This window comes from Pan paniscus, chromosome 7 (genome assembly GCF_029289425.2).
Source record: "Pan paniscus chromosome 7, NHGRI_mPanPan1-v2.0_pri, whole genome shotgun sequence".
In the NCBI taxonomy this organism is placed as follows: Eukaryota; Metazoa; Chordata; class Mammalia; order Primates; family Hominidae; genus Pan; species Pan paniscus.
In genome coordinates this window covers 57,635,190-57,662,810 of record NC_073256.2, presented here as the reverse complement: position 1 = coordinate 57,662,810, position 27,621 = coordinate 57,635,190, and the positions used below count along the sequence as shown (strand labels likewise).

At 35.9% G+C, this 27,621-nt stretch overlaps 1 protein-coding gene across 1 annotated transcript in view; it reads right to left on the bottom strand.

The window, feature by feature from the left end:
• Window positions 1-27,621, bottom strand: part of ADAM9 (ADAM metallopeptidase domain 9) — a 108,314-nt gene that overhangs the window by 4,651 nt on the left and 76,042 nt on the right. Inside the window, exons 16-20 of the mRNA XM_003830708.7 lie at window positions 22,922-23,105; window positions 17,609-17,689; window positions 17,257-17,362; window positions 10,163-10,304; window positions 9,006-9,093 (exon numbers count right to left, since the gene is read on the bottom strand). Of these exons, the coding sequence (XP_003830756.1) occupies window positions 9,006-9,093; window positions 10,163-10,304; window positions 17,257-17,362; window positions 17,609-17,689; window positions 22,922-23,105 (601 nt within the window). The remainder of the gene's footprint in view (window positions 1-9,005; window positions 9,094-10,162; window positions 10,305-17,256; window positions 17,363-17,608; window positions 17,690-22,921; window positions 23,106-27,621) is intronic.

The following is a 27,621-nucleotide window of genomic DNA, read 5'->3' as shown; positions in this document are numbered from 1 at the left end:
ATTTTTTTTTCGTATTTTTAGTAGAGACGGGGTTTCACCATGTTAGCCAGGATGGTCTCCATCTCCTGACCTCATGATCCGCCCACCTCGGCCTCCCAAAGTGTTGGGATTACAAGTATGAGCCACCGCGCCCAGCCGACTGAATCTTACAACAAGGTATACATAGACCAAAACATCACATTGTGGCCAGGCGCCTGTAATTACAACACTTTGGAAGGCTGAGGCAGGTGGATCACATGAGGTCAGGAGTTCAAGACCAGCCTGGCCAACATGGCAAAACCCCGTCTCTACAAAAAAAATCACCCGGGCATGATGGCGCATGCCTGTAATTCCAGCTACTCAGGAGGCTAAGGCAGAAGAATTGCTTGAACCCGAGAGGCAGTGGTTGCAATGAGCCGAGATCATGCCACTGCACTCCAGCCTGTGCAACACAGCGAGACTCCATCTCAAAAAAAAAAAAAAAAACAAACACGATACCCCAAAATATACACAATTATTATTTGTCAATTAAATATAAATTAATGAAAACAAGCTAAAGATTACAAGCAAGCAAGGTGCTGGATATGTTAATTAGCTTGATTTAATCACTTCCACATTGTTTACATAAAACATCATGCTGTGCCCCATAAATGTATACAACTATGATTTGCCAATTAAAAATAAAATTAATTTTAAAAAATTTTAATCTTTTTTGGCATTTATCTGACATATACTTTTAAATGTATGCAAAGATCTATTTACAAGGATGCTTGGTGCCACATTTTTTTATGGTATAAGACTGGAAACAACCTGTTTTTAAATTTCCGGTAAATTTATAAGAGGGAACAGCATGCGGTTATTAAAAACAATGAAGTACATGTTCACTTCTTGCAAATAGTGGACCAAATGTCCAGAGGAAACTTCCCAGTACAGTACACCTAAAATGCTGCCTAAAATATTTAAAAGGTATTTTGAAACACTTGGCTGGGTTGGTGGGAAGTAAGAAACATCTTACAGACCAAAAAAAAACCAAGAAGGTATGAAAGAGTCCAAACTACGGAGTTGCCTTTGTCCTGTGGAAATCTTCCTATCCTTGGCAGGCGGCAGTATGCGTTTTCAGTGACCCATAGATAAAGGAGGCAAAAGCTGGGGCCTGAGCTGAATGGAATGGTGAATACAAGGCCCTATACAAAGCCTAGGCATATGAAGGGTGGTATCCCCATGGGTTAACTAGAAAAACAAAAACCTGCCTCAAGGAAGGCCTGTGGCAATACTGCCTTGGTGCTGATAGATGGGGAACTAAAAAAATAGTCTCCATGGAGAAATTCTTACCACACACCCATCCTCATAAGAGTTTGGGGACCAGAGTTCCTAACATTTGTGTGGCAAAAAATATATATATATATCAACAAAAATTTCAGTTTAAAGACATCAAAGATTGACCATGCCCCCAAGCATCTGGCAAAGAAAAATACTCTCGGTAGGAACCCACTATAATTCAGGATTCAAATATATTTATTTCCAATATAAAGTTCCAAAGAAGGTGAGTTTACAATCAACATCACAAGTGCACTAAGAAATGAGCCATCACGAGAGTTAGCAGAAATAACAAACCTGAGAACCCACCAAGGGCATACATATGATCAGATACAGCACAAAAATTAGGTGTTTGAATATGCTTTAAGAAATAAAAGCTTTAAAACAGATAATAAAACTGTAACAAACAATCACAAATAACCAGGCAGATTCGAAATAGAACTAAGTAGAACTACAGGAATTAAATGTACTATAAAACTAGTGAAATGAGATATTCAATGAGTTGGTTAAGTAGAAGATTTGGCATAGTTTAGTAGAGACTTAGTGAATAGAAGGTAGATCCAATATAATCAGAATGGAATACACAAGAATATTGGAAATACCAAAGAGAGGTTAAGAAACAGAGATAGTAAAAAGTCTAACATGCAAGAAATGCATGAAAGAGTTAATCAGATAATGAGACAGAGGCAATAAAGAAATAATTGCTAAGAATTTGCTAGAACTGAAAAATGTAAATCAACTCCGGAAGTCTATTTACTGGCAAAGGAGTTTTTTTAAGTCCACATCTACACCAAATAGTCTAAAGATACAGAAGAAAAAGCCACATGGAAAAGATATCATCTACAGCATCAGAGTAACAGACAATGTTTAAATTGCAACAAAGGATGTTAAAATATAGTCTATTTAAAGTTCTTAGAAAAAAAAAAGCTGTCAGCCAAAAACATTCGGAAAAGACAAAAACTGACAGAATTTACTACCAAAATACCTTCGCTAAGGGAACTTCTAAAAGATACCCAGTTGAAGTAGATATATCAGAAAAATAAGCTGAGATTCAATAAGGTTGAAAGCAGACAATGAACACATGGGAAAATAGCTAAAGCTCATAGAGCACTTCACATGTGCCACAAGCACTTCTCAGTGCTCCACACATACGAATCCCTCTGATTTTCACAAAAGTCATTTGTGATTAGTACTATTATTATTTTACAGATGAGGAAACAAGTACAGAAAGAGTTTGAGAATCTTGCCTAAAGTCACAGCTTATAAAGTGACAAAGGCAGTACTCAAACTGGGCAGTTTGGCTCACAGTCCATCCTCTTAACAATTAATTTAATTGGTGTATGGCCTCACAAACCTAAACAAACATTTCATAATTCAATAGTCATATCTATATTGTAGAATTTTTTTTAAAAAAAGACTTAAAATACTAGACAACAGGCCAAGCTCAGTGGCTCAAATTGTAATCCCAGCACTTTGGGAGGCCAGGGCGGGCGGATCACGAGGTCAGGAGTTCGAGACCAGCCTGGCCAATATGGTGAAACCCCATCTCTACTAAAAAATACAAAAATTAGCTGGGAGTGGTGGCGCATGCCTGTATTCCCAGCTACTCAGGAGGCTGAGGCAGGAGAATTGCTTGAACCTGGGAGGCGGAGGTTGCAACGAGCCGAGATGGCACCACTGCACTCCAGCCTGGGCAACCAAGAAAGACTCTGTCTCAAAAAAAAAAAAAAAAAGTCAGAGAGACCACAGTATCACAGACAGACACCTGGGGGTGCTCTTGAGTAGAAACTAGCAAACCTCCACAATTAGGAGACTGCACAAAAAAACCTCACAGAGGACACATCCCCAAAAAAGATTTGAGAGGCTACCAGAATCTCTAGCCAGGCTGAGTAGCATAAGTCCTCCTTGTACAAAACAAGGCTGCAAAATCTGAGAAAGGCAGCTAATTCTTCAAATGCCAAAATCCCAATAATAAATGACAAATAATACAAAGAAATAGAAACATGGCACATTTAAAGGAAAAAATTCAATCTCCAGAAACTGACCCTAAGGAAACAGATATATATAAATTACCAAAGAATTCAAAAATTACCATCATAATGATGTTCAAAAAATTAAAAGAGAATGCAGACGGACAACTAAAAGAAATCAGGAAAATGATGTATGAACAAAATGAGAATATCAACAAAGAGACAGGAACTATAAAGAAGAACCAAACAGCAATTCTGGAGCTGAAAACTGTAATGCTAAATTGAAAGATTCACTAAAAGGATTCAACAACAAACACGATGAGGCAGAAGAAAGCATCAGTGGACTCAAAGACTAGTATATTCAAAATCAAAGTGGCAGAGGAGCAAAAAAGGTGAAGAGAAAGGAAAATAAATAGCAACACAAAACCATATGAAAATATAAAACTCGATAATAATGGTAAGTGCATAGACAGAGAATCCTGTAGTACTGTAATGTGAGTGTGAAACTCACTTTTAAATCTTGTTAGAATGTTAAAAGCATAGCATAAAAAGCAATGAATCTGTGTTAATGATAAGCAATATAAAAAGAGGTAATTTTGTGTCATCAGTTACATAAAGTGGAAGAAGAAGAAATATAAAGGGGTAGTTTTTGTGATTGAAGTTATCAGTTTAAAATAGATTGCTATAAATTTATAAAATATTTTATGTAATTACAAAGATATCACAATATATGTGCTATAGAATATGCACAAAGGAAAATGAGAATCAAATTACTACAAAAAAACAAAGAAAATGATTAATTTATTGTATATTTCAAAATAGCTAAAAGAGTAGAGTTGGAATGTTCCTAACATAGAAATGATAAATCCTTGAGGTGATGACTATCCCAATTACCCTGATTTGATCATTACACACTATATGCTTGTTTCAAAATATCACATGTACCCCATGTGATATGTACAACTGTTATGTATCCATAATTGATTTTTTTAATTAAAAAGAAATACAAAAGAATGCAGCAAGGGAAGAAGGAAGGGTCAAAAACAAAATAGCAATAGTAAGTCCCCATCTATCAGTAATTCTTTTAAATATGAGTAAGTATTCTGTGCAAATGGAAACCAAGAGAACAAGGATAGCAATACTTACATCAGACAAAATGATGTAACATCAAAAACAATAAAAACAGAGATGAAAAAGTGCATTAATGGTAAAGGTGTCGATTCATCACAAGGATATAACAACTGTAAATACATATGCAGCCAATTTAGAGCACCTAAATATATAAAGCAAATATTAATTAATCTGGAGAGAGAGCTAAATAGCAACCCAATACTACTAGGAAACTTCAATACTTCACTTTCAACAATAGATAGGTCATCCAGACAACAAATCAGTAAGAAAACATTTGGCTCAAACTGGACTTTAAACAAAACAGATCTAATAGACACATTCCATCCAACAAAAGCAGAATACACATTCTTCTCAAATGCACACAGAACATTCTCCAGGACAAATAATATGTTAAACTGCAAAACAAGCCTTAACAAATTTTAAAAGACTGACATCAAGTATGTTTTCCAACTACAATATTAGGACTCAAAATCAATAACTGAAGACATTTAGGAAAGTCACAAATACATGAAAATTAAACAACATGCTCCTAAACAATCACTTGGTCAATGACAGATAAAAAGAAATATTTTAAAATATAGCTGACACTTAAGCAACACGGGTTTGAACTGCACGGGTACATCTATATGCAGATATTTTTCAACCAAACACAGATTGAAAATACAGTATTCATGACCCACATATACAGAGGGCCAACTTTTCCTATATGTGGGTTCTACAGGGCCAACAGAATGAATTGAGTATAGGCAGATTGGGCTATATGTAGGGGTCCTGGAACCAATCCCCAATGTGTACCAAGAAACAACTATATCTTGAGACAACAAAAATAGAAACACAACATAACAAAATGTATGCAACACAGAAAAAGCAATTCTAAGGGGGAAGTTTATAGCAAGTCTATACCAATAAGTGCCTACATTTTTTTTAAAATCTCAAATAAACAACCTAATGTTACACCTCAAGACCTAGAAAAAGAGGAACAATCTGAGCCTAAAGTTAGTAGAAGAAAGGGAATAGCGAAGTTCAGAGCAAAAATGAATGAAATACTGGAAAAATAGTATTAATAGAATCAATAAAACTAAGAGTTGGTTTTTTGAAAAGATAAATAAAATTAACACACCATTAAGTAGACTAAGAAAAAAAGAAAGAGGAATCAAAATCAGAAATGAAAGAGAAGACATTACAGCTGATACCACAGAAATACAAAGTTTTATAAGAGACTGCTATGAACAATCATACACCAACAAATTGAACCTAGAAAAAAATAAATTCCTAGAAACATACAACCTATCAAGACTGAATCAAGACAAAATAAAAAATCTGAAAAGATCAATAATAAGGAGATTGAATTAGTAACTTTAAAAAGTCTCCCATTAAAGAAACTCAGGACCTGATAAAGTCACAGATGAATTCTACCAAACATTTAAAGAAGAACTAATGCAATCCTTCTCAAACTCTTCCCAACACTTGAAGAGGAAGGAATATTTCCAAACTCATTTTACAAGGCCAGCATTACCCTGAAACCAAAGCCAGACAAGGACACCACAAGAAAAGAAAATTACAGGCCAATATCCTTTATGAACACAGATGCAAAAATCTTCAACAAAATACTAGCAAACTGAATTCAGCAGCACATAAAAGGATATTTCCCGATGACCAAGTGGGATTTATTCTGGGGATGCGAGGATGGTTTAACATATTCAAATCAATAAATAACAACATTAACAAACAAAAAACAGAAATGAAGAACATAAACTAACAAAAACCATGTGATCATTTTAAGAAATGAGGGAAAAGCATTTGACAAATTTCAACATTCTTTCATGATAAAAACTCTCAACAAATTTGTATAGAAAGAACAAACTGGGCCAGGCATGGTGGCTCACGCCTGTAATCCCAGCACTTTGGGAGGCCGAGGCAGGTGGATCACCTGAGGTCCGGAGTTCAAGACCAGCCTGGCCAATATGGCAAAACCCTGTCTCTCTACTAAAAATATAAAAATTAGCTGGGCTGGGTGGCACATGCCTGTAATCCCAGCTACTCAGGAGGCTGAGGCAGGAGAATCACTTGAACCTGTGAGAAAGAGGTTGCAGTAAGCCGAGATCGTGCCACTGCACTGCAGCCTGGGTGACAGAGCGAGACTCTATCTCAAAAACAAAGAAAAAGAAAGAAAGAAATAATGAACCTCAGAACAATAAAGGCTGTACATCACACGCCCACAGCTAACATCATACTGAACAATGAAAAACTGAAAGCTTTTCCTCTAAGATCAGGAATAAGACAAGGATGTCCACTCCTACCACTTCTACTCAATATAGTACTAGAAGTTCTAACCAGAGCAGTTGGGCAAGAAAAAGAAATAAAAGACATCCAAATTGGAAAGGAAGAAGTAAAACTGTCCTTGTTTGCAGATGACATGGTCTTTTATATAGAAAACCCTAAAGAGTCAACCAAAAAACTGTTAGAACTAATGAATTCACTAAAGTTGCATAATACAAAATCAACATATGAAAATCACTAGTATTTCTATACACTACAACAAGCTATCTGAAAAAGAAATCCAGAAAAAAAATTCCATTTAGAATGACATCAAAAATACATACATAAATAATATAGGAATAAATTTAACCACAAAAAATAAGTATCTGTACAAGGAAATCTATGAAACATTGATGAAAGGAATTGAAGACATAAATAAATGGAAAGATATCCCATGCTCACTGACTGGAAGAGTTAATATTAAAATAACCACAGCAAACTACAGATTCAATGCAATATCTATTAATATTCCAATGACAATTTTCGTAACAATAGAAAAAATCCTAAAATTCATATGGAACCACAAAAGACCCAGAATCACTAAACCAATCTTGAGCAAAAAGAACAAAGCTAGAAGCATCACATTACCAAATTTCAAAATATACTGCAAAGCTATACTAATTAAAACGGCATACTACTGGCATAAAACAGACATAAAGACAAATGGAACAGAATAGAGAACCCCAAATCCACAACTTTATGGTCAGCTAATCTTCAACGAAGGTGCCAAGAATACACAATGAAGAAGGGACAGTCACTTCAATTAATAGTGTTGGGACAACTTCATATCCACATGAAGAAAAATGAAAATGAACTGGTATTTCATACCATATACAAAAATCAACTCAAACTGGATTAAAGATTTAAACATAAGACCTGAAACTATAAAACTACTAAAAGAAAACATAGGTAAATATTCTTAGGAGTACTGCACTATACATGTAAAAATTGTTAAGATGGTAAATATTAGTGGGTTTTTTTTTACCACTACTGTTAAATTTACAAAAAAATCTTGAAAACAATGGTTAAAATGGCAAATTTTATATATATTTTGCCAAAACCAAATAAGAAATATATACATATATGGCAATGATGAAGAAGAGTATACAGATAATTTTGAACTAGCATGCATACGGCCTTTGTGGCCATCCTGTATACATAACAACATGGAAAAATCTCCAAGATACATGGTTAAGAGGAGAAAGGGCCTAACGATTTTTGTCTCCTTTTTATAAAGATAAAGGGGGTGGAATAGGGAGATTGTGTGTGTGTGTGTGTGTGTGTGTGTGTGTGTGTGTGTGTGTATAAATATATTAAAAAATGAAGGATTTCTAATCATTTTCAACAGTGAAAATGAATGTATCACAGCTATATCTATCAATAGAGATAAATCACAAAGTGACATTAAGGGGAAAAACAGGTTGCAGATATATGTGCAAATTATCAAATAAAACGTTCTTAAAAGTTTTAAAACATTAAAAAATTACATATTGCTTAGGGATACATGCAGATCAATAAAAGTATATCATGATCTAAACACTCAATAAAAGTATATCATGATCTAAACACTCCCTAATACACTTGCAGAACAGTGACTATCAGTCCTACAGCTTAGACAATTAGGCCGATCCAAGAGCTCAGCACCAGGTCTTTGGTAACATCCCATAGGGAGATGGAGACAGGTATTGAAAATAGGAAAAGAGCAGACACAGAAAAAAGCAGTGATAGCATACGTCCCATGTCATTTCCCAATCCTGGTTGCTAGGCAAGGCATTCCTAATGTCCAGCTGTCTTTTTCTGTGTCCTCTGAGCCAAGGACTCCGCTGGTTTTCCTTTAAAGAACTCAAGGGGCAGGGCACAGTGGCTCATACCTGTAATCCCAGCACTTTGGGAGGCCAAGGCGGGTGGATCACTTGAGGTCAGGAGTTCAAGACCAGCCTGGCCAATGCGGTGAGACCCCGTCTCTATGAAAAATACAAAAATTAGCCAGGCGTGGTGGTACACACCTGTAATCCCAGCTACTTGGGAGGCTGAGGCACGAAATCATTTGAAACTGGGAGGCAGAGGTTGCAATGAGACACAATTGTGCCACAGTACTCCACCCCGGGCAACAGAGCAAGGCTCTGTCTCGAAAACAAAAACAAAAAACTCAGGGACCACCTACAATACTCTTGAATTCTTAAGAAGGTATCTATGTTTCTAGCTATAGCTATATAACTGTGTTTTTAATCCTTAAGCATTTGATCCTTTAATACAGTAAAGAAAAATAATTTTTCATTTTATACTTACAACTTCTCTGGGAGGTGTCACTGGAGAAACATGTCGAGGAACACTCCCCGGCTGTCTAGAAGGGTTTGCTTGATTTTTGCCATCTGACCTGAAAGATACAATTACTTTTGATCTAAATTAAGATAAAAACATTTCTACATGAAATATTACACACATTTTGCATTTTCCCAAATACAGAATAATGATGTTGGTAGTGGTGGGGATGATAATCATGATACGGTTTAAATTTTTATGGCATTTTAACAGCTTTCACGTATTTTTAATCCTTATGGTATTAGAAAGCATTACTAACCACATTTTATAATTAAACTGAAATTTTAAGAAATTGTGAAATTTGGTCAATTAGGCCAATGTTCCCTAACTTTTCTCAAGTCTTCCTAAAATCAGAGAAGAGTAAAAGCATATTCTCAGGTTACCAAGTAGTCATTTTAAAAATTAGGAAATCCAAGGGTAGTGAATGGATTGGCTGGAAAGGTAATAGGTAAGTTTTAGACATGCTGAAGGGACAGCAAATCAGTGCAGTGGAGATGTATGAAAGATAGCTGTAGTTATGGAACTCAAACTTCAAAAATGCAGATGGGGGAGTTATTTGCATAGACTGGTCAGTTGGAAGTATGATACGAAGTATCTACTTAGTCCTCTATCAGAAATTGGTGTTAAGCAAAATGAACCCTGAGGGTCACTTTCAGCAGCCTAAAGGCTGACCAACATAAGCCTTTCTCCTCCCCATTAAAAGAGGTGGCTTGGTCACCACCACCTTTCAACCCATGCTAATCATGTCAAAGGTCAGAGAAATAACTTAGAACCCTATTTTAGAGGATTACCAATCTCTGGTGATATGACTATCAGCATTAATACTTTATAAATTATTTAATATAGGCTGAGCGTGGAGGCTCACTCCAGTAATCCCTGCACTTTGGCAGGCTGAGGCAGATGGATGGCTTCAAAAAGTTCAAGACCAGCCCGGGCAACATGGCGAAACCCCATCTCTACAAAAAAATACAAAGATTAACTGGGTGTGGTGGCATGCCTGTAATCCCAACTACTTGGAAGGCTGAGGCAGGGGGAATCACCTGAGCCCAGGGAAGTCGAGATTCTGTCTCAGAAAATGTATGTATATATTTAATATAGGAATTAAAAGAAAAAAATCTAAGTACTCATATGTTTGTGATCTCTTCTTTCTGAAGTAGCTTCTCCACAGTTGATCTCTCTTGATGAAGATAAAAATAGCACAGACAATAAGGGGAACAATTAGGAAGAAGAACACCAGAAGTCCGTCCCTCAATGCAGTATTCATTTCTAGAGAGAAGAATTTTACATCAACAGTCACCAAACTCATACTACGCAGAAAATACTAGATGATTATAAACACTTTACATTAATTTTCACATTACTCAAAAATCAAACTGATATTAATTGAATACATTGAGAAGTCTTCCACAAAGTTCATTCCTGTCCGCTTTACTTCTGCCTTCACAAAAATAACCACTTTTATTAGTTTCTTCTGTAACCTTACAGTACTTCTTCGAGCAAACAATCAAGAACAAAATACATTTCTACTGTCAACACTTTCTTACACAAAAGGTAGCATACTATTTATATACCATTTGGTGCATCAGTTTTTTTCCACTTATCTGTACATAGTGGACCTCCTCGTTTTCCATACAGCTATATGAAACTCCATTGTGAAGATGTTCTAGAGTTTATTTAACTTGTACCCTACTGATAAACACTTATATTTTTCCAATCCTTTGCTACTACCAAAAAAACTGCTATAATGAATAACCCTGCACATATGTTGTATCATATTAGTGCAGGTATAATAACTACAGAATAATTTCCCTAAAGCAGAAATGCTGTATCAATAAATAAGTGCATTCATCATTTCTTTTAGGTATTGTCAAATTGTCTTTCAATAGTAATGGTTACAATTTATAAGAATATTACAAGCAATATATAAGAATTCCCCATAGCCTCACCCACAGAGCCAAACTTCCGGATTTTTGCCAACCAGGCAGGTGAAAAATTTTCTCTTATAGAATTTCAATTTACATTTTTTTATACTATGAGTTGATAATTTTTTTTTCTTTTCTTTTCCCGAGATGGAGTCTCACCCTGTTGCCCAGGCTAGTGCAATGGCACGATCTCCACTCACTGCAACCTCTGCCTCCTGGGTTCAAGCGATTCTGCTGCCTCCACCTCCCGAGTAGCTGGGATTACAGGTATGCGCCACCACGCCCAGCTAATTTTTTTGTATTATTAGTAGAGACAGGTTTCACCATGTTGGCCAGGATGGTCTCCAACTCCTGACCTCATGATCTGCCCGCCTCGGCCTCACTAAGTGCTGGGATTACAGGCGTGAGCCACCGCACCTGGCCTCACTTTTTTCTTAAGGAAACATTATTTATTTTTTTCTGCTCAGTCCTTTGACTGTTTTTCTATTGGACTCTTGCTTTTTTCTTCTTAATTTCTAAAAGTTCTTCATATATTAGAGAGATTAGCTTTGTCCATGATACAAGTTGGAAATATTTTCCCCATTTTAACCTATGGCACTATGCTTTTCTCCACGGAAAAGTTTATTATTTTTGTATAGTTGAATTTATCAATCTTATTTTTATGCCTTCTAGATTTTAAGTTTCATTAGAACTTTTACAAATTATTTAAGTATTTTATCTGTTCTGTGTTCTTTTGAGAAACAATATAGTAGATATAAACGGGAGTGGTAAACTGATTCATAATTTTAAGTTTGTAAAAGAACCAGAAATTTCTGTAAAAAGTTGTATAAAACTGGCCGGGCGCAGTGGCTCACGCCTGTAATCCCAGCGCTTTGGGAGGCCGAGGCAGGCGGATCACAAGGTCAGGAGATCGAGACCATCCTGGCTAACATGGTGAAGCCCCATCTCTACTAAAAATACAAAAAAAAATTAGCTGGGCGTGGTGGCAGGCGCCTGTAGTCCCAGCCACTCGGGAGGCTGAGGCAGGAGAATGGCATGAACCCGGGAGGCGGAGCCGAGATTGCGCCACTGCACTCCAGCCTGGGCAACAGAGCGAGACTCCATCTCAAAAAAAAAAAAAAAGTTGTATAAAACTATATGAAACAATATTTATCCCAACTGAAAATCAAAATACAGTTGGCCCTGGAACAATGTGGGTTTGAACTGTGCAGGTCCACTTATATGCAGGCTATCTTGTGTTTCTGCCACCCCTGAGACCAACCTCTCCTCTTCCTCCTCCTCCTCAGCCTACTCTACAGGAAGATGATGAGGATGAAGGTCTTTATGATAATCTACTTCCACTTAATGAATAGTATATATATTTTCTCTTATGATTTTCTTAATAAATTTGCTTTTCTCTAGCTTGATTATAATAATACAGTATATAATACATATAACCGACAAAATCTATGGTAATCAACTGTTTATATTATTGGTAAATCTTCCAGTCAACAGCAGACTATTCGTAGTTAAGTTTTGGGGAAGCCAAAAGTTACACATGGGTTTTCAACTATGCAGGGAGTTGGAGCCCCTAACCTTTGCATTGTTCAATGGTCAACTGTATAAAAAATTAAAGCAAGCTTCATTTTATATCACACAAAATTTAAATTAAAGCATTCAACACTGGCAAGATTATTTTGAAACTGATACCTTCACACTGTTAGTGGCATTACACAAATGTATCATTTATTAGGAATTTTTACTCCTAAAAGAACCATAAAAAGGATTATTCTCTTCAAACTAATCTCATTACTGGCAATTGATTCTTCAATTGGAAAAATGCATACACATTAACATGTACACTACAATGTTAACAGTGAGTTATCAAAACCTTAGAAACAATCTAAATGTCAAATAATTAGAAAACAGCTAAGTGAAGTTATAGCACATCCACTGGATGAAATGATACACAGCCATTAAAATCCATAGTTCTGACTTCCAGTTATAGCCAAGGTGGAATAACAGGGACCAGATTTACTCTGCCATCTAAAATAACCAGAAAACCAGACATAATATATGAAACAACAGTTTTCAAGACACTGGACATCAGGCAACAAAGAGCAATGATCCCTGAGAGGCAGAAAAAAAAAATGTGAGCCTTAGAATTGTCCAAGGTTAGTGCCTAAAGAAAGTTAACAGACACTCGGGTGTGGGCACCAAAGCAAAACCCAGTGGTCTCCCTCAGTTAAAGAGATGGAGCTGGTATTCTGAAGAGGGCAAGGCAGCTACAGTTCCTAGGCAAAGTACCAAAGGGAAGAGAGCTACAGAGAAAAAGCTGAAAGATCTGCATTGGTGCTGATGGATATATGCATGTAAGGAGACCACATGAAGCTGGAGAAAGAACCATGTGAAAAGATTGGTGGAAATAAGCCCCACAGCTCACACAGGACTAGGAAGAGTACTTGCTCCTATAATTCAGTGGGAAATCTCATAATTAACGTGGTACTAAGCAGGATAAACAGAAGTGGTTTTGCCTCAGTAATGCAGCAGAATCAGCCCTAGACTAAATGCTATTCAGGTCCTGCCTTAAAAGCTTAAAAGCAAGACCCAGAAGGATCAAATTATGTCGACGTAACTCAAACATACTAGTACAAACCTCATCAATAGAAATCCAAAAATATCCAATAACCCACAAAGTAGGATTTAAAACTTCTGGCATCTAATAAAAATGTATAAGGCCTACAAAAATACAGAAAATAAAAGAGGGAAAAATATCAAAACTGAGAAATTACCCATATGACAGAATTAGTAGACAAGGACATTAGCAGTTATTACAACTGTATTCTATTTGTTCAAAAAAGTAAAGATTGAGCATCTTATGTAGAGTCATGAAAGATATATAAAAGAAACAAATGGAACTTCCAGAAATAAAAACTACAATGTCTAAAATGAAAAACACACTAGATCAAGTTAATGGCAAATTAGACTTCACACAAGAAATGTAAACTTGAAGAGTAACAGAAGTTACTCAAAATTAAACATGGAGAATAAAGAGTAATTTTTAAAAATCAACAGCCAGCCAGGCGTGCTGGCTCACACTTATAATCCCAGAACTTTGGGAGGCTGAGGTGGGTGAATCATTTGAGGCCAGGACTTTGAGACCAGCCTGGCCAACAGGGTAAAACCCTGTCTCTACTAAAAATACAAAAGTTAGCCAGGCGTGGTGGCACACGCCTGTAGTCCCAGCTACTCAGGAGGCTGAGGCATAAGAATTGCTTGAACCCCGGAGGCAGAGATTGCCATGAGCCAAGATCATACCACTGCACTCCAGCCTGGGTGATAGAGCAAGACTCTGTCTCAAAAAAAGTAAAGTTAAATTAAAATTTAAGAAAAAAAAAACAAAAATAAAAAATCAACAGCCAATCAGTGACATGTGAAATAACACCAAGCAGCCGAATATACATAAAATTGGAGGACCTGAATGAGGAGAAAGAGGAAGACAGAAAAAAATATTCGAAGAAACGATGGCCAAAAATTTTCCAAATTTGAAGAAAACTATAAAAGCACAGATCCAAAAAGCTCAAAAAATCCCAACTACACCAAGGCACAATATAAAAACCAGAGATAAAGAGCAAAACATTACAAGTGACCAGAGATTAGAAAAAGACATATACGGAAGACATTATATACAAAGAAAAGGATGATAGCAGATTTTTCAGGAAAAACAATGCAAGTCAGAAGACAAGGAATTATCCTTAGAAGTAAAAAGGGAGGAAAACTATCACCCAAAATCCTTGCCCAGTTAAATTATTATTCAAGCAGCGAGGCAAATTAAAGACTTTTTCAGACATACAAAAGCTAAAAATATTTGTCACTAGCACACTGGTATTATAAGAAATGTAAAAGGAAATCCTTCAAGCAGAAATTAAATCAGATTGAAATGCAAATTTACATAAATGAAAAACACCAGAAATGGTAATTATATGGGTAAATATAAAGACTTTTTCTACCATTAAGTCTCTGAAAGATAATCAACTGTTCAAAGCAAAATGAATAACAATGAATTGTGGGATTTATAACATTAGTAGAAGTAAAACATGTGACAACAATGGCACAAAATGAGAGAAATGGAAATATACTGAAGTGTTACAATATCACTACAACGGAGACTGATGGAAAATATCAAGACAGTAAATTTAAACATAAACACATCAATAGTCAAGTTAAATATAAATTATCAAAACAACTTAATTGAAAGACAGAGAATGGCAGATTAGATAAAAAGTAAGATCCAACTATATGTACTAATTACTATAGTATGATATAAAGAAATTAAAAGTAAAAGGATGGGAAAAGATTTTCCATGCTGACTAATTAATAGGAATCTGGAGTAGCTATATTAACAATATCTCATTGCAGGGCAGAGAATATTACTAGGGAAAAAGAAGGCTATTTCATAAGGATAAAGAGTCAATTTACAAAGAGGATAGAATAATTCTAAGTGTTTATGTACCTAATAACAGAACATCATAATAAATAAAGCAAAAATTGATAGAACTATTAAGAGAAATAGGCAAATTGGCAGTTATAGCCAAAGAACTCAATATTCCTCTCAATAACTGACAGAGTAAGTAGACCAGAAAATCAGTAAGGATATGAAAGATCCGACTACCTATTAACTGAAATGAACTAATAACTTACAGAATATTCCACCTAAGAAAAGTAGAATACGCATTCTTTTCAAGTGCACACAGAACTTTTACTAAGATAAACCACATTCTGGGCTACAAGACAAGTTTAAAAAAAAAAGGATTCAAGTCATACACAATATGTTCTCTTGCTACAGTAAAATTTAAATTAGTAACATTAAGATAACTAAAAAATCCACAGGTATTTCAAAAGAAATAGCACATATCTAAATAACCTGTAAGTCAAAGAAAAAAAAAGCATATTAGAAGGTATTCAGAACTGAATGAACATGAAGGTATAACATGTCAAAATTTCTGAATTAGAGGAAAACTGATAGCAATAAAATGTCTGTATCAGAAAAAAAAAAAGATGACCTCATCCTCCACCTTAAGAAACTAGAAAAAGAACAAATGAAACCCAAAGTAAGCAGACTAAGAGAAAATATATACAAGGCACATATTTCATAAAGAACTTGAATACTTGAATCAGTGACATGCAAAGAACTTTCAAAACTCATTAAGACAATCCATTAAAAACTGGAAAAAAGATTTAAACAGACACATAACCAAAGAAGATATGTAGATGGCAAATAAGTACAAGAAAAGATGCTCAACATCATTAGTAATTAGAGAAATGCAAATTAAAACCACATTGAAATACCACTACATACCTACCGGAATGGCTAAAAATTAAAAAGACTGACAATAGCAACTGTTAGAGAGGATGTGGGGAAATTGGGGGAATTCTCTCATATACAGCTAGTAAGGATGTAAACTGGTATAGCCACGTTGGGAAACAGTTTGGCAGTTTCTTTAAAAGCTTAACATACACCTACTATATGACTAGTCATTCTAGCTGGTAGTTACCCAAGAGAAAAAAAGCATATGATGTCACTAGAAAGATACCGATAAACTGGGAGCTCATGGTCTATCAGGGAATTTTAAAAGGCAAATCAGTAATTAGTATAGCAATTAGTGCTAACAGATAGTGCTAACAGTACTAGAAAAGCAATAGAAGGAAATGATAATTTAGATTTAAGCAGCCAGGGGAAACTTTCTTTAGAAAATGAGGTATAATCTGAAACCTAAATAGCAATTAGCCAAGGGCCAACAATGTGAAAATAATACGGTATGAAAGCCCACAGGTAAAAGACAGTAGCCTAGTACAGGAAATCAAAGAAGTTACAATATGTCTTCAACATAGTGAAATGAGGCTTGAAAGGCAAGCTAGGGGCAAGTCATGCAGGGCATTTAACCCATGTTAAGGAGTTGTGGACTTCATTCTAATAGCAATGCAGATGCACTGAATTAAAGCAAGACACTGACAAAATCAAAACTGAATTCTTGAAGGAAAACACTGAAACTGTAATGTAGAGTGAAACATGGATTATAGGAAGCAAGATGAAAAATAGGGAGCCTACGTAAGAGGCTATGATGTATGTCCAGGCAAGAAATTGAAAGTAATAAATGGGGATGAGAAAAATGGAAACAGTCACAAGGAATTTAGGAGGCTGAATCAACATAATTAAATGTATAACTGATGTGGGAAGTGAGGGAGAGGTACGAGGATGCCCAATTTATGCCTTGGGCCACTGGGAGATCACACTAATTTTCTTCTATATTACTTGCCATTGTATGTAGGTCCACTGTCCACACTTCCTCCGTATCCTTTAGTCTCACAATTTGGGGGAGCCCAGCCATTTTCACAGTGACAATTCTTATTGCTATTACATACCTTCAAAACAATCAAAATACCACTTTTGTTAATTGTGAATGTTGCTCTATATCATCAACTCAAGAATGGAAACCAAGAGAAAGGACTAAATTCATACAAGCTTACTGACACTGTTTAAGAATGAAAATTTTATCAGGAATCTAAATTCCCCAACATCTGAAAATCCTGGGAACTCTCATCTAGTCCTGAGATTTCTCATTATTTAGCACTACTTTCAGGAACAAGCCAAAAGAAAACATTACCTACCCCATGTCCATGACACTTTTTCTGAACATCACAGTCATAATTCAGAACAGAAGCATCTACACACTGGAAGTTTCTACAGATCTGAAAAAAAAAAAATGAACTAAGTAAAGAAAGATTGAGCACAGTCATTAAAAAGTACCCAGAAAAAAGACCTGGGTACAGATTATTTCATTGCAGAATTCTTTCAAACTTTCAAGGAACCATTAATTCCCATATTATATTTTTAAAAATGCAGAAAAATAAGTGGCATTAATTAATTGATACAAAATTAATTATCAAAAAACACAAAGATGACATAAAGACCAAAAACGAAGATAAAACTATTATCTATCCTTCCATGTGAATATTGATGTGAAGACCCTAAATAAAATATTCACAAATAGACTTTTTCAAATCAAAAGTAACTAGATAGAGTTAACCCCAGGACTACAAGAAAGTTTCAAGGATAGAAGGTCTAATTTCTATTACACCTCTCATAAAGTGTTGTTACTATGACAGATATCAAAAGGATAATATTTAAAACTCATTTTAATTTTTAAAATTCTTTCAAAAATAAAAGGGTACTTTGTTGACAAGATAAAATCTGTTTTCTAGTACCATGATTAGATATTTCTATTAAAAGCACTGTTGAAAATAAGTTATAATCTTACATGGTTCAAGAAATTCTAGTTCATATGATGAGATATGAAACAGAAATGAATCCTAGCTACTGAGAGATAAAAACCATTACCTCAGAAAAAAATATTAAACCTAAGATCTAAAGAAATCAGCTCAACACATTTTAGAAATTTTTTAGTTGACATCTTTGTGAAAACTGCTCTGTTGTGATGTTAGAGGAAAAAAAGAAGACCAACGTTTTAAAAGACTGTTGAGTGCTATTTTAAAATTTTATTAGGTAACTAACCAACTGATCTTGTGTACAAGATCAGAATATTTAAATGCTCAAATGAAATAAAGAACAATTAGAGAACAAACCTACAACGAAATATCGATAGCCTTACCACTCTAAAAAATACACAGGTTTAAACAGAATTGTAGTTTTAAAGTCAAAAGATCTCCAAACACTGTTTCCTCCAACTTTCCATTAATTTTTAAATAGGACATATATGATTTAAAATTCCAAAATTACAGAAGATTCTACAGTAAGTCACTCCTCATGTGTCCTCTAGCCATGCACTACTCCTGAATAAAGATTTCAAAATACTTTTTTCTTACATCCGTAAGTCTTCAGAGGAGATATTTACCAAGAGTTTCCCTACCAGTTAAAAGAAGATTTTCCTGTCAATAATTGATTCATAGCGGACACCTGAAGTGTTAAATAAGATGAAATGTGTTAATAACTGGCAGATTTACTTTAAGGGGCAGGAAAATTCCAAGTCCTCCAGAGAAAGGGTGTTCTGATTGGCAGTGTTTACCTTGTGGAATGGGAAAAATCAAACTGAAAGGAATACACCCAAAAACTCTCACAGTGGGGACCGGGTGCAGTGGCTCACGCCTGTAATCCCAGCACTTTGGGAGGCCGAGGTGGGTGAATCACTTGAGGCCAGGAGTTCAAGACCAGCCTGGCCAACATGGTGAAACCCCCATCTCCACTAAAATCACAAAAACTAGCCGGGCATGGTGGTGCAAGCTTGTAATTCCAGCTACTTGGGAGGCAGCAGAATCGTTTGAACCCAGGAGGCAGAGGCTGCAGTGAGCCAAGATCTGCACTCCACTGCACTCCAGCCTGGGTCAAAGAGCGAGACCCTGCCTCAAAAAAAAAAAAAAAAAAAAAAAAAAAACTCTCACAGTGGGAAGGTAAGACCATCCTCTCACATACTACTACCACTACCCCTACCACCCATGGCCACCACCAACAACCACCACGCATCAAGTAGAGCAAAGTTGACTATAGGACTTCTGGTTTACTGATTTCAGGATGCAAGTGGGGAGCAAAATTGAACTACCTGGGACAATAAAAATGAAGGTGAGGAGTTCTTCTTTTCCACTTTTCCCCCTACCCCACATTTAGCTTGTCCTGGAAATAAATGTTGAATAAATATATAAAGAATACAGATCTGAAGAAGTACCAAGTTGTCAGTCTGCTCAAACTGTCCAGTCTAGGCTTTGGTACATACCAGAAGGGACAGGATCCTATCTGCCGTGTGAAAACTCGGGTGTTAGACTCATAGATTAAACCAACAGTTACAAAGTTACAGCTGTACAGAACGTGTGGTATATGGTTTCAACGGCGTGTCAGTTTGGGTCAAGGTGTATCAGTCCATGTACACACACCAACCACTTGCTATCCTTTCTTGTACATAAATATTATTGTCATAGCTAGAAAACTATGCAGTTAGCAATAAAATCCAGAAAGACAAAAGGTCTTAAAAATACATTGATATATGTTAATAATAACCTGGAATCTAAAGCCAATATTTTTCCTACCAAGTAAAAACTGGGACATGGGGGTTTGGAAGTAATAGTGGTATAGCTTACACTGAAACAATCAGTAGATACTATTTTTAATCACGACAACTTTGAGAAAAATATATTCTTTTTTTTGTTATTAAGTAAACAAGCAGAATAGAAAGACATACAACTACCAAAGTGTATGTGCACACACACACACACCCCACACACAAATAAATAATTTGTGTAATACTGCAAGAGGAAGATAAAGTAGAAAATATCAAGAAAATATTTAGCAGCAGCAATAAGATCAGAGAAATAGGATGAAATGTTAATAAATTGTGCCAATAAAAGCCAGATATTCATATTATACTGAGATACAAAAAGCTTTTCTAAACATGACATGAAACCAAGACAAAACAGATAAGACTGATATAATTTCATGATATTTTAAGGCCGGATGCCATGGCTCACGCCTGTAATCCCAACACTTTTGGAGGCCAAGGCAGGCAGATCACTTGAGGTTAGGAATTCGAGACCAGTCTGGCCAATATGGCGAAACCCCGTCTCTACTAAAAACACACAAATTAGCCAGACGTGGTGGCAGATGCCTGTAATCCCAGCTACTGGGGAGGCTGAGGCACAAAAACCACTTGAGCCTGGGAGGCGGAGGTTGCACTGAGATTGCACCACTGCACTCCAGCCTGGGTGACAGAGTGAGGCTCCAAAAAAAAAAAAAAAAATTCATGATATTTTAAAATAGGCTTATGTCAAATTGTTGATCATATTTACATAGATGTAACTGACTGACAGTTAATATTCTTCTCATATGAGAAGGCTCAAAAAATGGCAAGCTAATAGAAAAAGAGATATCAATATGAACTTCTCAGAAAAAAATACATGGATCTAATAAAGACATGGAAAGATGCCCAGCTAGGTGCAGTGGCTCACACCTGTAATCTCAGCACTTTGGGAGGCTGAGGAGGGAGAATCGCTTGAGCCCAGGAGCTGAAGACCAGCCTAGGCAACATAGCAAGATCCTGTCTCTACAGAAAAATTAAAAAAAATTAGCCAGGCATGCTGGTTACACCTGTGGTGCCAGCTAGTAGTAAGCTGAGGTGGCAGAAAGGGTGTATTCTGGTCTGCCCTTTCAACCATGCAGTTAAACTTCGCAGGTAAGGCTGGACAGGTAAGTTTAATTGTGTAGGGCAGCATTAGGAAGCCCATTTTTGCTATCTACTTAAGTCATGTTACATGCTTTCTTCCTAATAAAAATGATCCTTTGATCTCCAATTGTTTAGCCTCCCCTGTTTTCTCTCACCTCGTCTGGAATATGCCCAGTGAACTGTGAGATGTTGTGGACTCATTCAATAACACCCCAATATTAATTATGTAAATATTAAGCACTTATTTTGAAAAGGTACAGCAGGGAAACTGGGATTTGCATAAGAAAATTGAATTCTTATCTATCAAAAATAAAACTAGTGGATAATGTCTAAAATAGATAAATCTAGAAATAGCATACTATTTTATTTTATTTTATTTTACTTTATTTTTAGATGGGAGTCTCACTTTGTTGCCCAGGCTGGAGTACAGTGGCATAATCTCGGCTCACTGCAACCTGTGCCTCCCAGGTTCAAGCGATTCTCCTGTCTCAGCCTCCTGAGTAGTTAGGACTACAGGCATGCACCACCACACTGGCTAGTTTTTGTATTTTCTGTAGAGATGAGGTTTCACCATGTTGATCAGGCTAGTCTCGAACTCCTGACTTCAAGTGATCCGCCCACCTCAGCCTCCCAAAGTGCTGGGATTACAGGCATGAGCCACCGTGCCCGGCCCTAATTTAAAACAGGGAGGTAATTAACAGAAGTAACCACAGTTGCTTCTAGGCGTCTAGACTGGCAGATTAGATAAGAGCATGTCAGGGAGTAGTTTTTGTCATGAGCCTTTCAGCACAATTTTTTTTTTTTTTTTGAGACAGAGTCTTCCTCTGCTGCCTAGGCTGGGATATAGATTATTACCACCTTATTGAAAGGGAAATTGCACTATCAAAAACTTAAATGTATATATCTCTTATCATTGTTTATAACAGCTGCAACGATCAAGTTTATTTAGTTGCAAGGACAGGACCAAAAATATATGGATCTTCTTGTAAAGAGAAGTGAGAAACAGAATTGGAACTGAAAACTTGGGAGAAAGTGAAGTAACTTGAAGGCCCACCCACCTGTCTTTTTCATGGGCTAATCAGTCAATCATATATTCTCCTTCTCTCTCTCCTCTGAGTTGGTTTCTTCAACTTACTCAACAATCCTGCTCCCTCATATCTCTTGTATATGGCTTAAGGCTGCCACATCCCTTCTACCCCAGCTCCTACTTCACAGCATCTCCCAACAAATTCTTACAGTTTCTGCCCACACTCTTAATTACCCTCCTTAATTTTATATTCTCCAAAAAAAGGAATTTGGCCCAGGGCATCTTCTCATATGAAACCACTAGTAATAAGTCATGGGCTGACTGACTCTGGCCTTCTATCTAATCCAAACAGCAGAGCTCAGGTGGTCAGGAACATGGGCAGGACAAGCTCCATGACATTTCTAGTACACAGACACACACCCTGAAATTCAGGACATCGCCAAAGTGTCCCAATAATAGCAAACTGGCTAATAAATTGTAGCATATCAGTAGGGGAGGGAACCATGCACAGTATATTGCAAAGTGGAAAACACTGGTTATCTGACCCCAGTAAGGAAATGTGGATAACAGAATTATAGTTAATTTTCTTTTGGTGGCTTTGTATTTTCTAAAATTTCTATAATGAATTTAGATTACTTTTACAATCAGAAAAGAGCAACCACTTACTATGTATAATAATTTTTTTAATTTTTTTCATTTTACTTTGTAAATAAAAAATATTTTGATTACCTTTCCAGCACCACATTTTGTGCCTTCGTTAACCATCCCAGGATCTGGAACATCTGATCCTAGCTGGAAATCCACACCCCAACATTTGGTGCCTCGACTAGGCGTTTGAATAATAGCAGGCACAATTCCAAATACAGGTATCTCTTGTACATTCTCACACTGAAGCTTTCCACACAAAGCATTTCTATAAAGAGAGAGAAATAATGCAACATAAAATGCATCCAGTATACATAACAAAAGAAAAAATTTATATATTTGCATATGGACAGAGTTTGCTGCTATGGAGGGAATCTCAACAGAGAAAGTGTATGAGAGCAAGAGAGGTCAAAGTAGCTCTCTTTAAATACGGCAGAAAAGGCGAAAAAAGAGTTAAGTGGATGCTAAGATGCAAATTAGGGTACCAGCTGGTGCTGATGCTTCTTCTTTTACCACACTTAATCTTCTTCACTGTCTGTCTAGAGCTCAATAGCCTAACTAATAAAGTTGTTTCTAAGTATAATTTTATAAATTCTATTATACAGAAAATAATATAGCAATATCAAAATTCAATTATGTCTTCTTACAGAGTTATGATAAAGAAGAAATTAGATTCTATAATGCAAAATAACTAAGAAAGGATTCCACCCCTCTTTTCCTGGCTAACTCTTGGTTACTTATTTAAAGAATCAATTCATTAACTCGTTAATTCATTAATTAAATATCAGAACTCTATGAAGGCTTCCCTGACCATAATTCTTATTGCCAAGGCTGTGTGAATTAAATGCCCTTCCTATATCCTTTCATAACACTCTAGGTATTTCCAACAATAACTCTTATGATGCTGTACTGAGATTTCTTGTTTAACTGATTGTCATCTGATCCAAGCACCTACTCTATATCTGAATCTTCTCTATGATATCACTGCCCAGTCATCATAGGATATATTTTCCCAATATCTCTAACTTACACCCTCCTGAAACTGCCCATTCTAGCTCCCATCACGTTCTTCTTTCTGCTTATTAGGTAAAAATCTACCTCTGTAAAGCATTTATCCTCATTGGTCCCAGATCTTCCCCATGAGACTACACAGATATCTTTTCCTTCTTTCACACAGCAGCTATTTTAGGACAATTATTATGCAGCTCCTAAATACTTACTTCACCAGGTCACTATCCTACAATCACTTTTCATGCAACAAGGACGCTCCCTCCTAAATATGTTCCAGTTTGCCTCACTGCCTCTTGAAGCATAGTGCTCAGAATGGAGCATGAAATTTCAGTGACAGCCTGGTGAGCAAAGAAAAAAATGGAGCTCTTGTTTATTCTAGATACTGTACTTCTATTAAGTTCAAGATTACAATAGCTTTTATAACTACATTATATTATTGATGTCCTTGAATATATCACTAAAACTCCTAATTTTTGCTGTGCTGCTATTAAGTCTTCATCTTCCCTTCATCCTGCATTTAAGAGTTAATAATTTTGTCCCAACTTTACATTTATTCTTATGTCACCATTTATTTGCTAGCTGACCTGAGAGAAGTGCTTACATTTTCTGAGCTTCAGTTTCTTCAGCTGAAAAAAATGAGATAAATGATGCCTATCTCACATAATTAGCTGAAATTAGATATGAAAACCTCAAAAACAAAGTGTAGCATAAAGTAGACCTCAGTTAAGATCTGTTGGGGCCTACCAAAATTCACATTGCTATGATATACTCAGTATTTCATACATAGGCTTGGTGATACATTAAAAAGTAAAGGAAAATACTCTTAGAATATAAAAAGCTGTTACAAATCATTAAGACAAAGAAAATCACTTCAACAGAAAAATTAGCAAAGATGTAAACAGGCAGCTCATAAAATAAGAAATGTAAACAGCCAACAAAACTGAGATGTTCATTCACTGTTGAATAATACTAACAGAAACAAAATTCAGTTACAACCCTCAGTAAAATAATTGCTTCAGGCAAGGATCATCCATAAAGTGAAACACTGGTCAGGAACTGGATATTCATATGGCACAAACTCATCACTCCACATATTACCTGACAGCTGCAATTTTAAAAAGCATAACTCCACAATAGCAAGATCTGGTCATTGCCACTTAGTATCACTAATATTAATAAGACTACCCAGCACTAAGTGACTCCTTGATATAATGCATTGCTTATGAACATTCTCGCCAAAAATATTTAACCTGAATTCAATTAAGATTTTGGGCTTAGGGCCAGGCGCGGTGGCTCACGCCTGTAATCCCAGCACTTTGGGAGGCTTAGGTAAGTGGATCATTTGAGGTCAGGAATTTGAGACCAGCCTGGCCAACATAGGGAAACCCCATCTCTACTAAAAATACAAAACTTAGCCAGGCATGATGGTGCACACCTGTAGTCCTAGCTACTCCAGAGGCTGAGGCACAAGAATCACTTGAATCTGGGAGGTGGAGGTTGCAGTGAGCTGAGATCATGCCACTGCACTCCAGCCTGAGTGAGAGAGTGAGGCTCTACTCAAAAAAAAAAAAAAGATTTTGGGCTTAACTTCTGATTTAAATAAAATTTGGATGATAGAGACACAAGTTAAGCAACACCAAAAGGAAACTAAAACAAATCCAGAACATGAGCCCACTGGCCCAGCCATTTCCATAAATCAATGTCACTGAAAAGAAAAAAAATCAGTCTAAAAGGTATTCTGGATTAAAAGTGACTTAAGTGACATAACAACTAAATGCAATGTGTGATCCTTGATTGAGTCCTGATGTTGGAAAATGCCGGCTATAAAAGACAATTTGAGGACACTTATGGAAATACTAATATTGATCAGATACTAGATGATATTAGGAAATCATTCATTTTGTTAGGTGTGATGTGAGCATGTGAATGGCCTTATTTGTTGAAGACGGATGCTGAGGAATTTAGGAGTAAAGTATCATGTCTATAATTTACTTAAAATGGTTCAGCAAAATCTTGATGAAGCAAATAATGATAAGGCATTAATAATGTCTTGGTCTGGGATATATTGGTGTTCATCACACTATTCTTTCTACTCCTCTGTATATTTGGAATTTCTCTTTTATAATGCTTGAAAAAATGACATTGTCTATGTACTAAAAGATAACCCTTTTAGTGAAAGGAAACATGTGGCTTATGTTTATAAATGTATATACACATAAAAAAGAAATACAACAAAAACTTAAGGAAGTATCTCTGGATGGTAGGACCATATGTGAATCCTTTCTTTAAATGTTTCTAGATGTTTTTGGTAGTTTCAATGGGTAGAAAAGACTTTTCCAGATTTTACACATTCTCCAAGGAGGATGACAACAAAAATAGTGATGATGATGATGAATGTGACAATGAACCAGATATTCCTCTTAGTACTAACACCCATTAACTCATTCAGTTCAAAACAACACTTGGAAACAGGTGCCATTATTATCCCCATTTTACAGAACAGAAAAATGAGGTATGTATGTGAAGTAATTTGTCCAAAGACTCAGAGATGTTAAGTGATTGAACAAGGATTCAAATCCAAAGAGTCTAACTTCAAATGTATATTCTTAATGACTATATTGTTTGTATACTACTATTACATAAAATGCTTCCTAAATGACTCAGTAATTTTTAAGTTTGATAAGTATAGTTGCTATTTTCAATAAGATATTCATAAAAATATGAAACAAGACAAGGCTAAAGACAAGAATATGGTATATGTCCAGCAAATTCTTTCCAAGTCTGCATTAATCCACTTATCCCTAGATTTTAAATCAGTTCATTCAATTGGTTATATGAATTCTCCACCCATTCATTCTTCATCCATATCATCTGTACCTTCATTCATTCAACGTTTAATAGTCATTTATTATGTTTCCTCCAAGCATTATGCTAAATGCAAGATAAAATGTGTCACTGAACCTTACAGTTTAGTGAGGAACAGCGATAACAAAAGAGCTACATAATTAATGAAACTGACAAATACTTCAAAAGAATATTCCAGAAATGAAAAGAATTTGCTAATGATAAATTTGCTAATGCCCTCCAAGTCATCAGGAGGGCATAACAATCCTAAATGTGTATGCACCTAGTAACAAATTTAAAACATACACAGCAAAAATTTACATACCTAAAAAGATAAATAGACAAATCCACAATCATAACTGGAGACTTCAACACACCTCTCTCAGAAATTGAAGGAACAGATATAACACACGTACACCATAGATAAGAAATATTTGAATAAGACTATTAACTTGACATTTATAGAATAACATCTCTAACAACTGCAGAATATACTTTTTCTTTCAATTATACATGGAACATTTACCCATACAGACCATATATTGGTCTGGTATTAAGAGGCTGGCCCACATATTAGTCTGTATGGATGAATGTTCCAAGTGTAACTGAATAATGCACATCTCAAATTCCAAAAAAGTGAAATCATATAGAATGTGTTCTCAATGGAATTGAACTAGACATCAAAACCAAATAGATAACCAGTATATTCCCAACTACTCGGGAATTAAGCAATAGGCTTTCAATAACACGAGTCAAAGGAAAAAAATCAGTGTAAATTAGAAAATACTATGAACTAAAAAATAAAAAAGAAGCAAACAGCATCAAGAACACCTGTCAGAGGGAGAGCTGGTCCTGTTGAGGAAGTGGAAGAAGTCTTCCGTAAGGAAACCACACTTCACCTGAGATCTGGAGGACGAAGAACTGAGCAG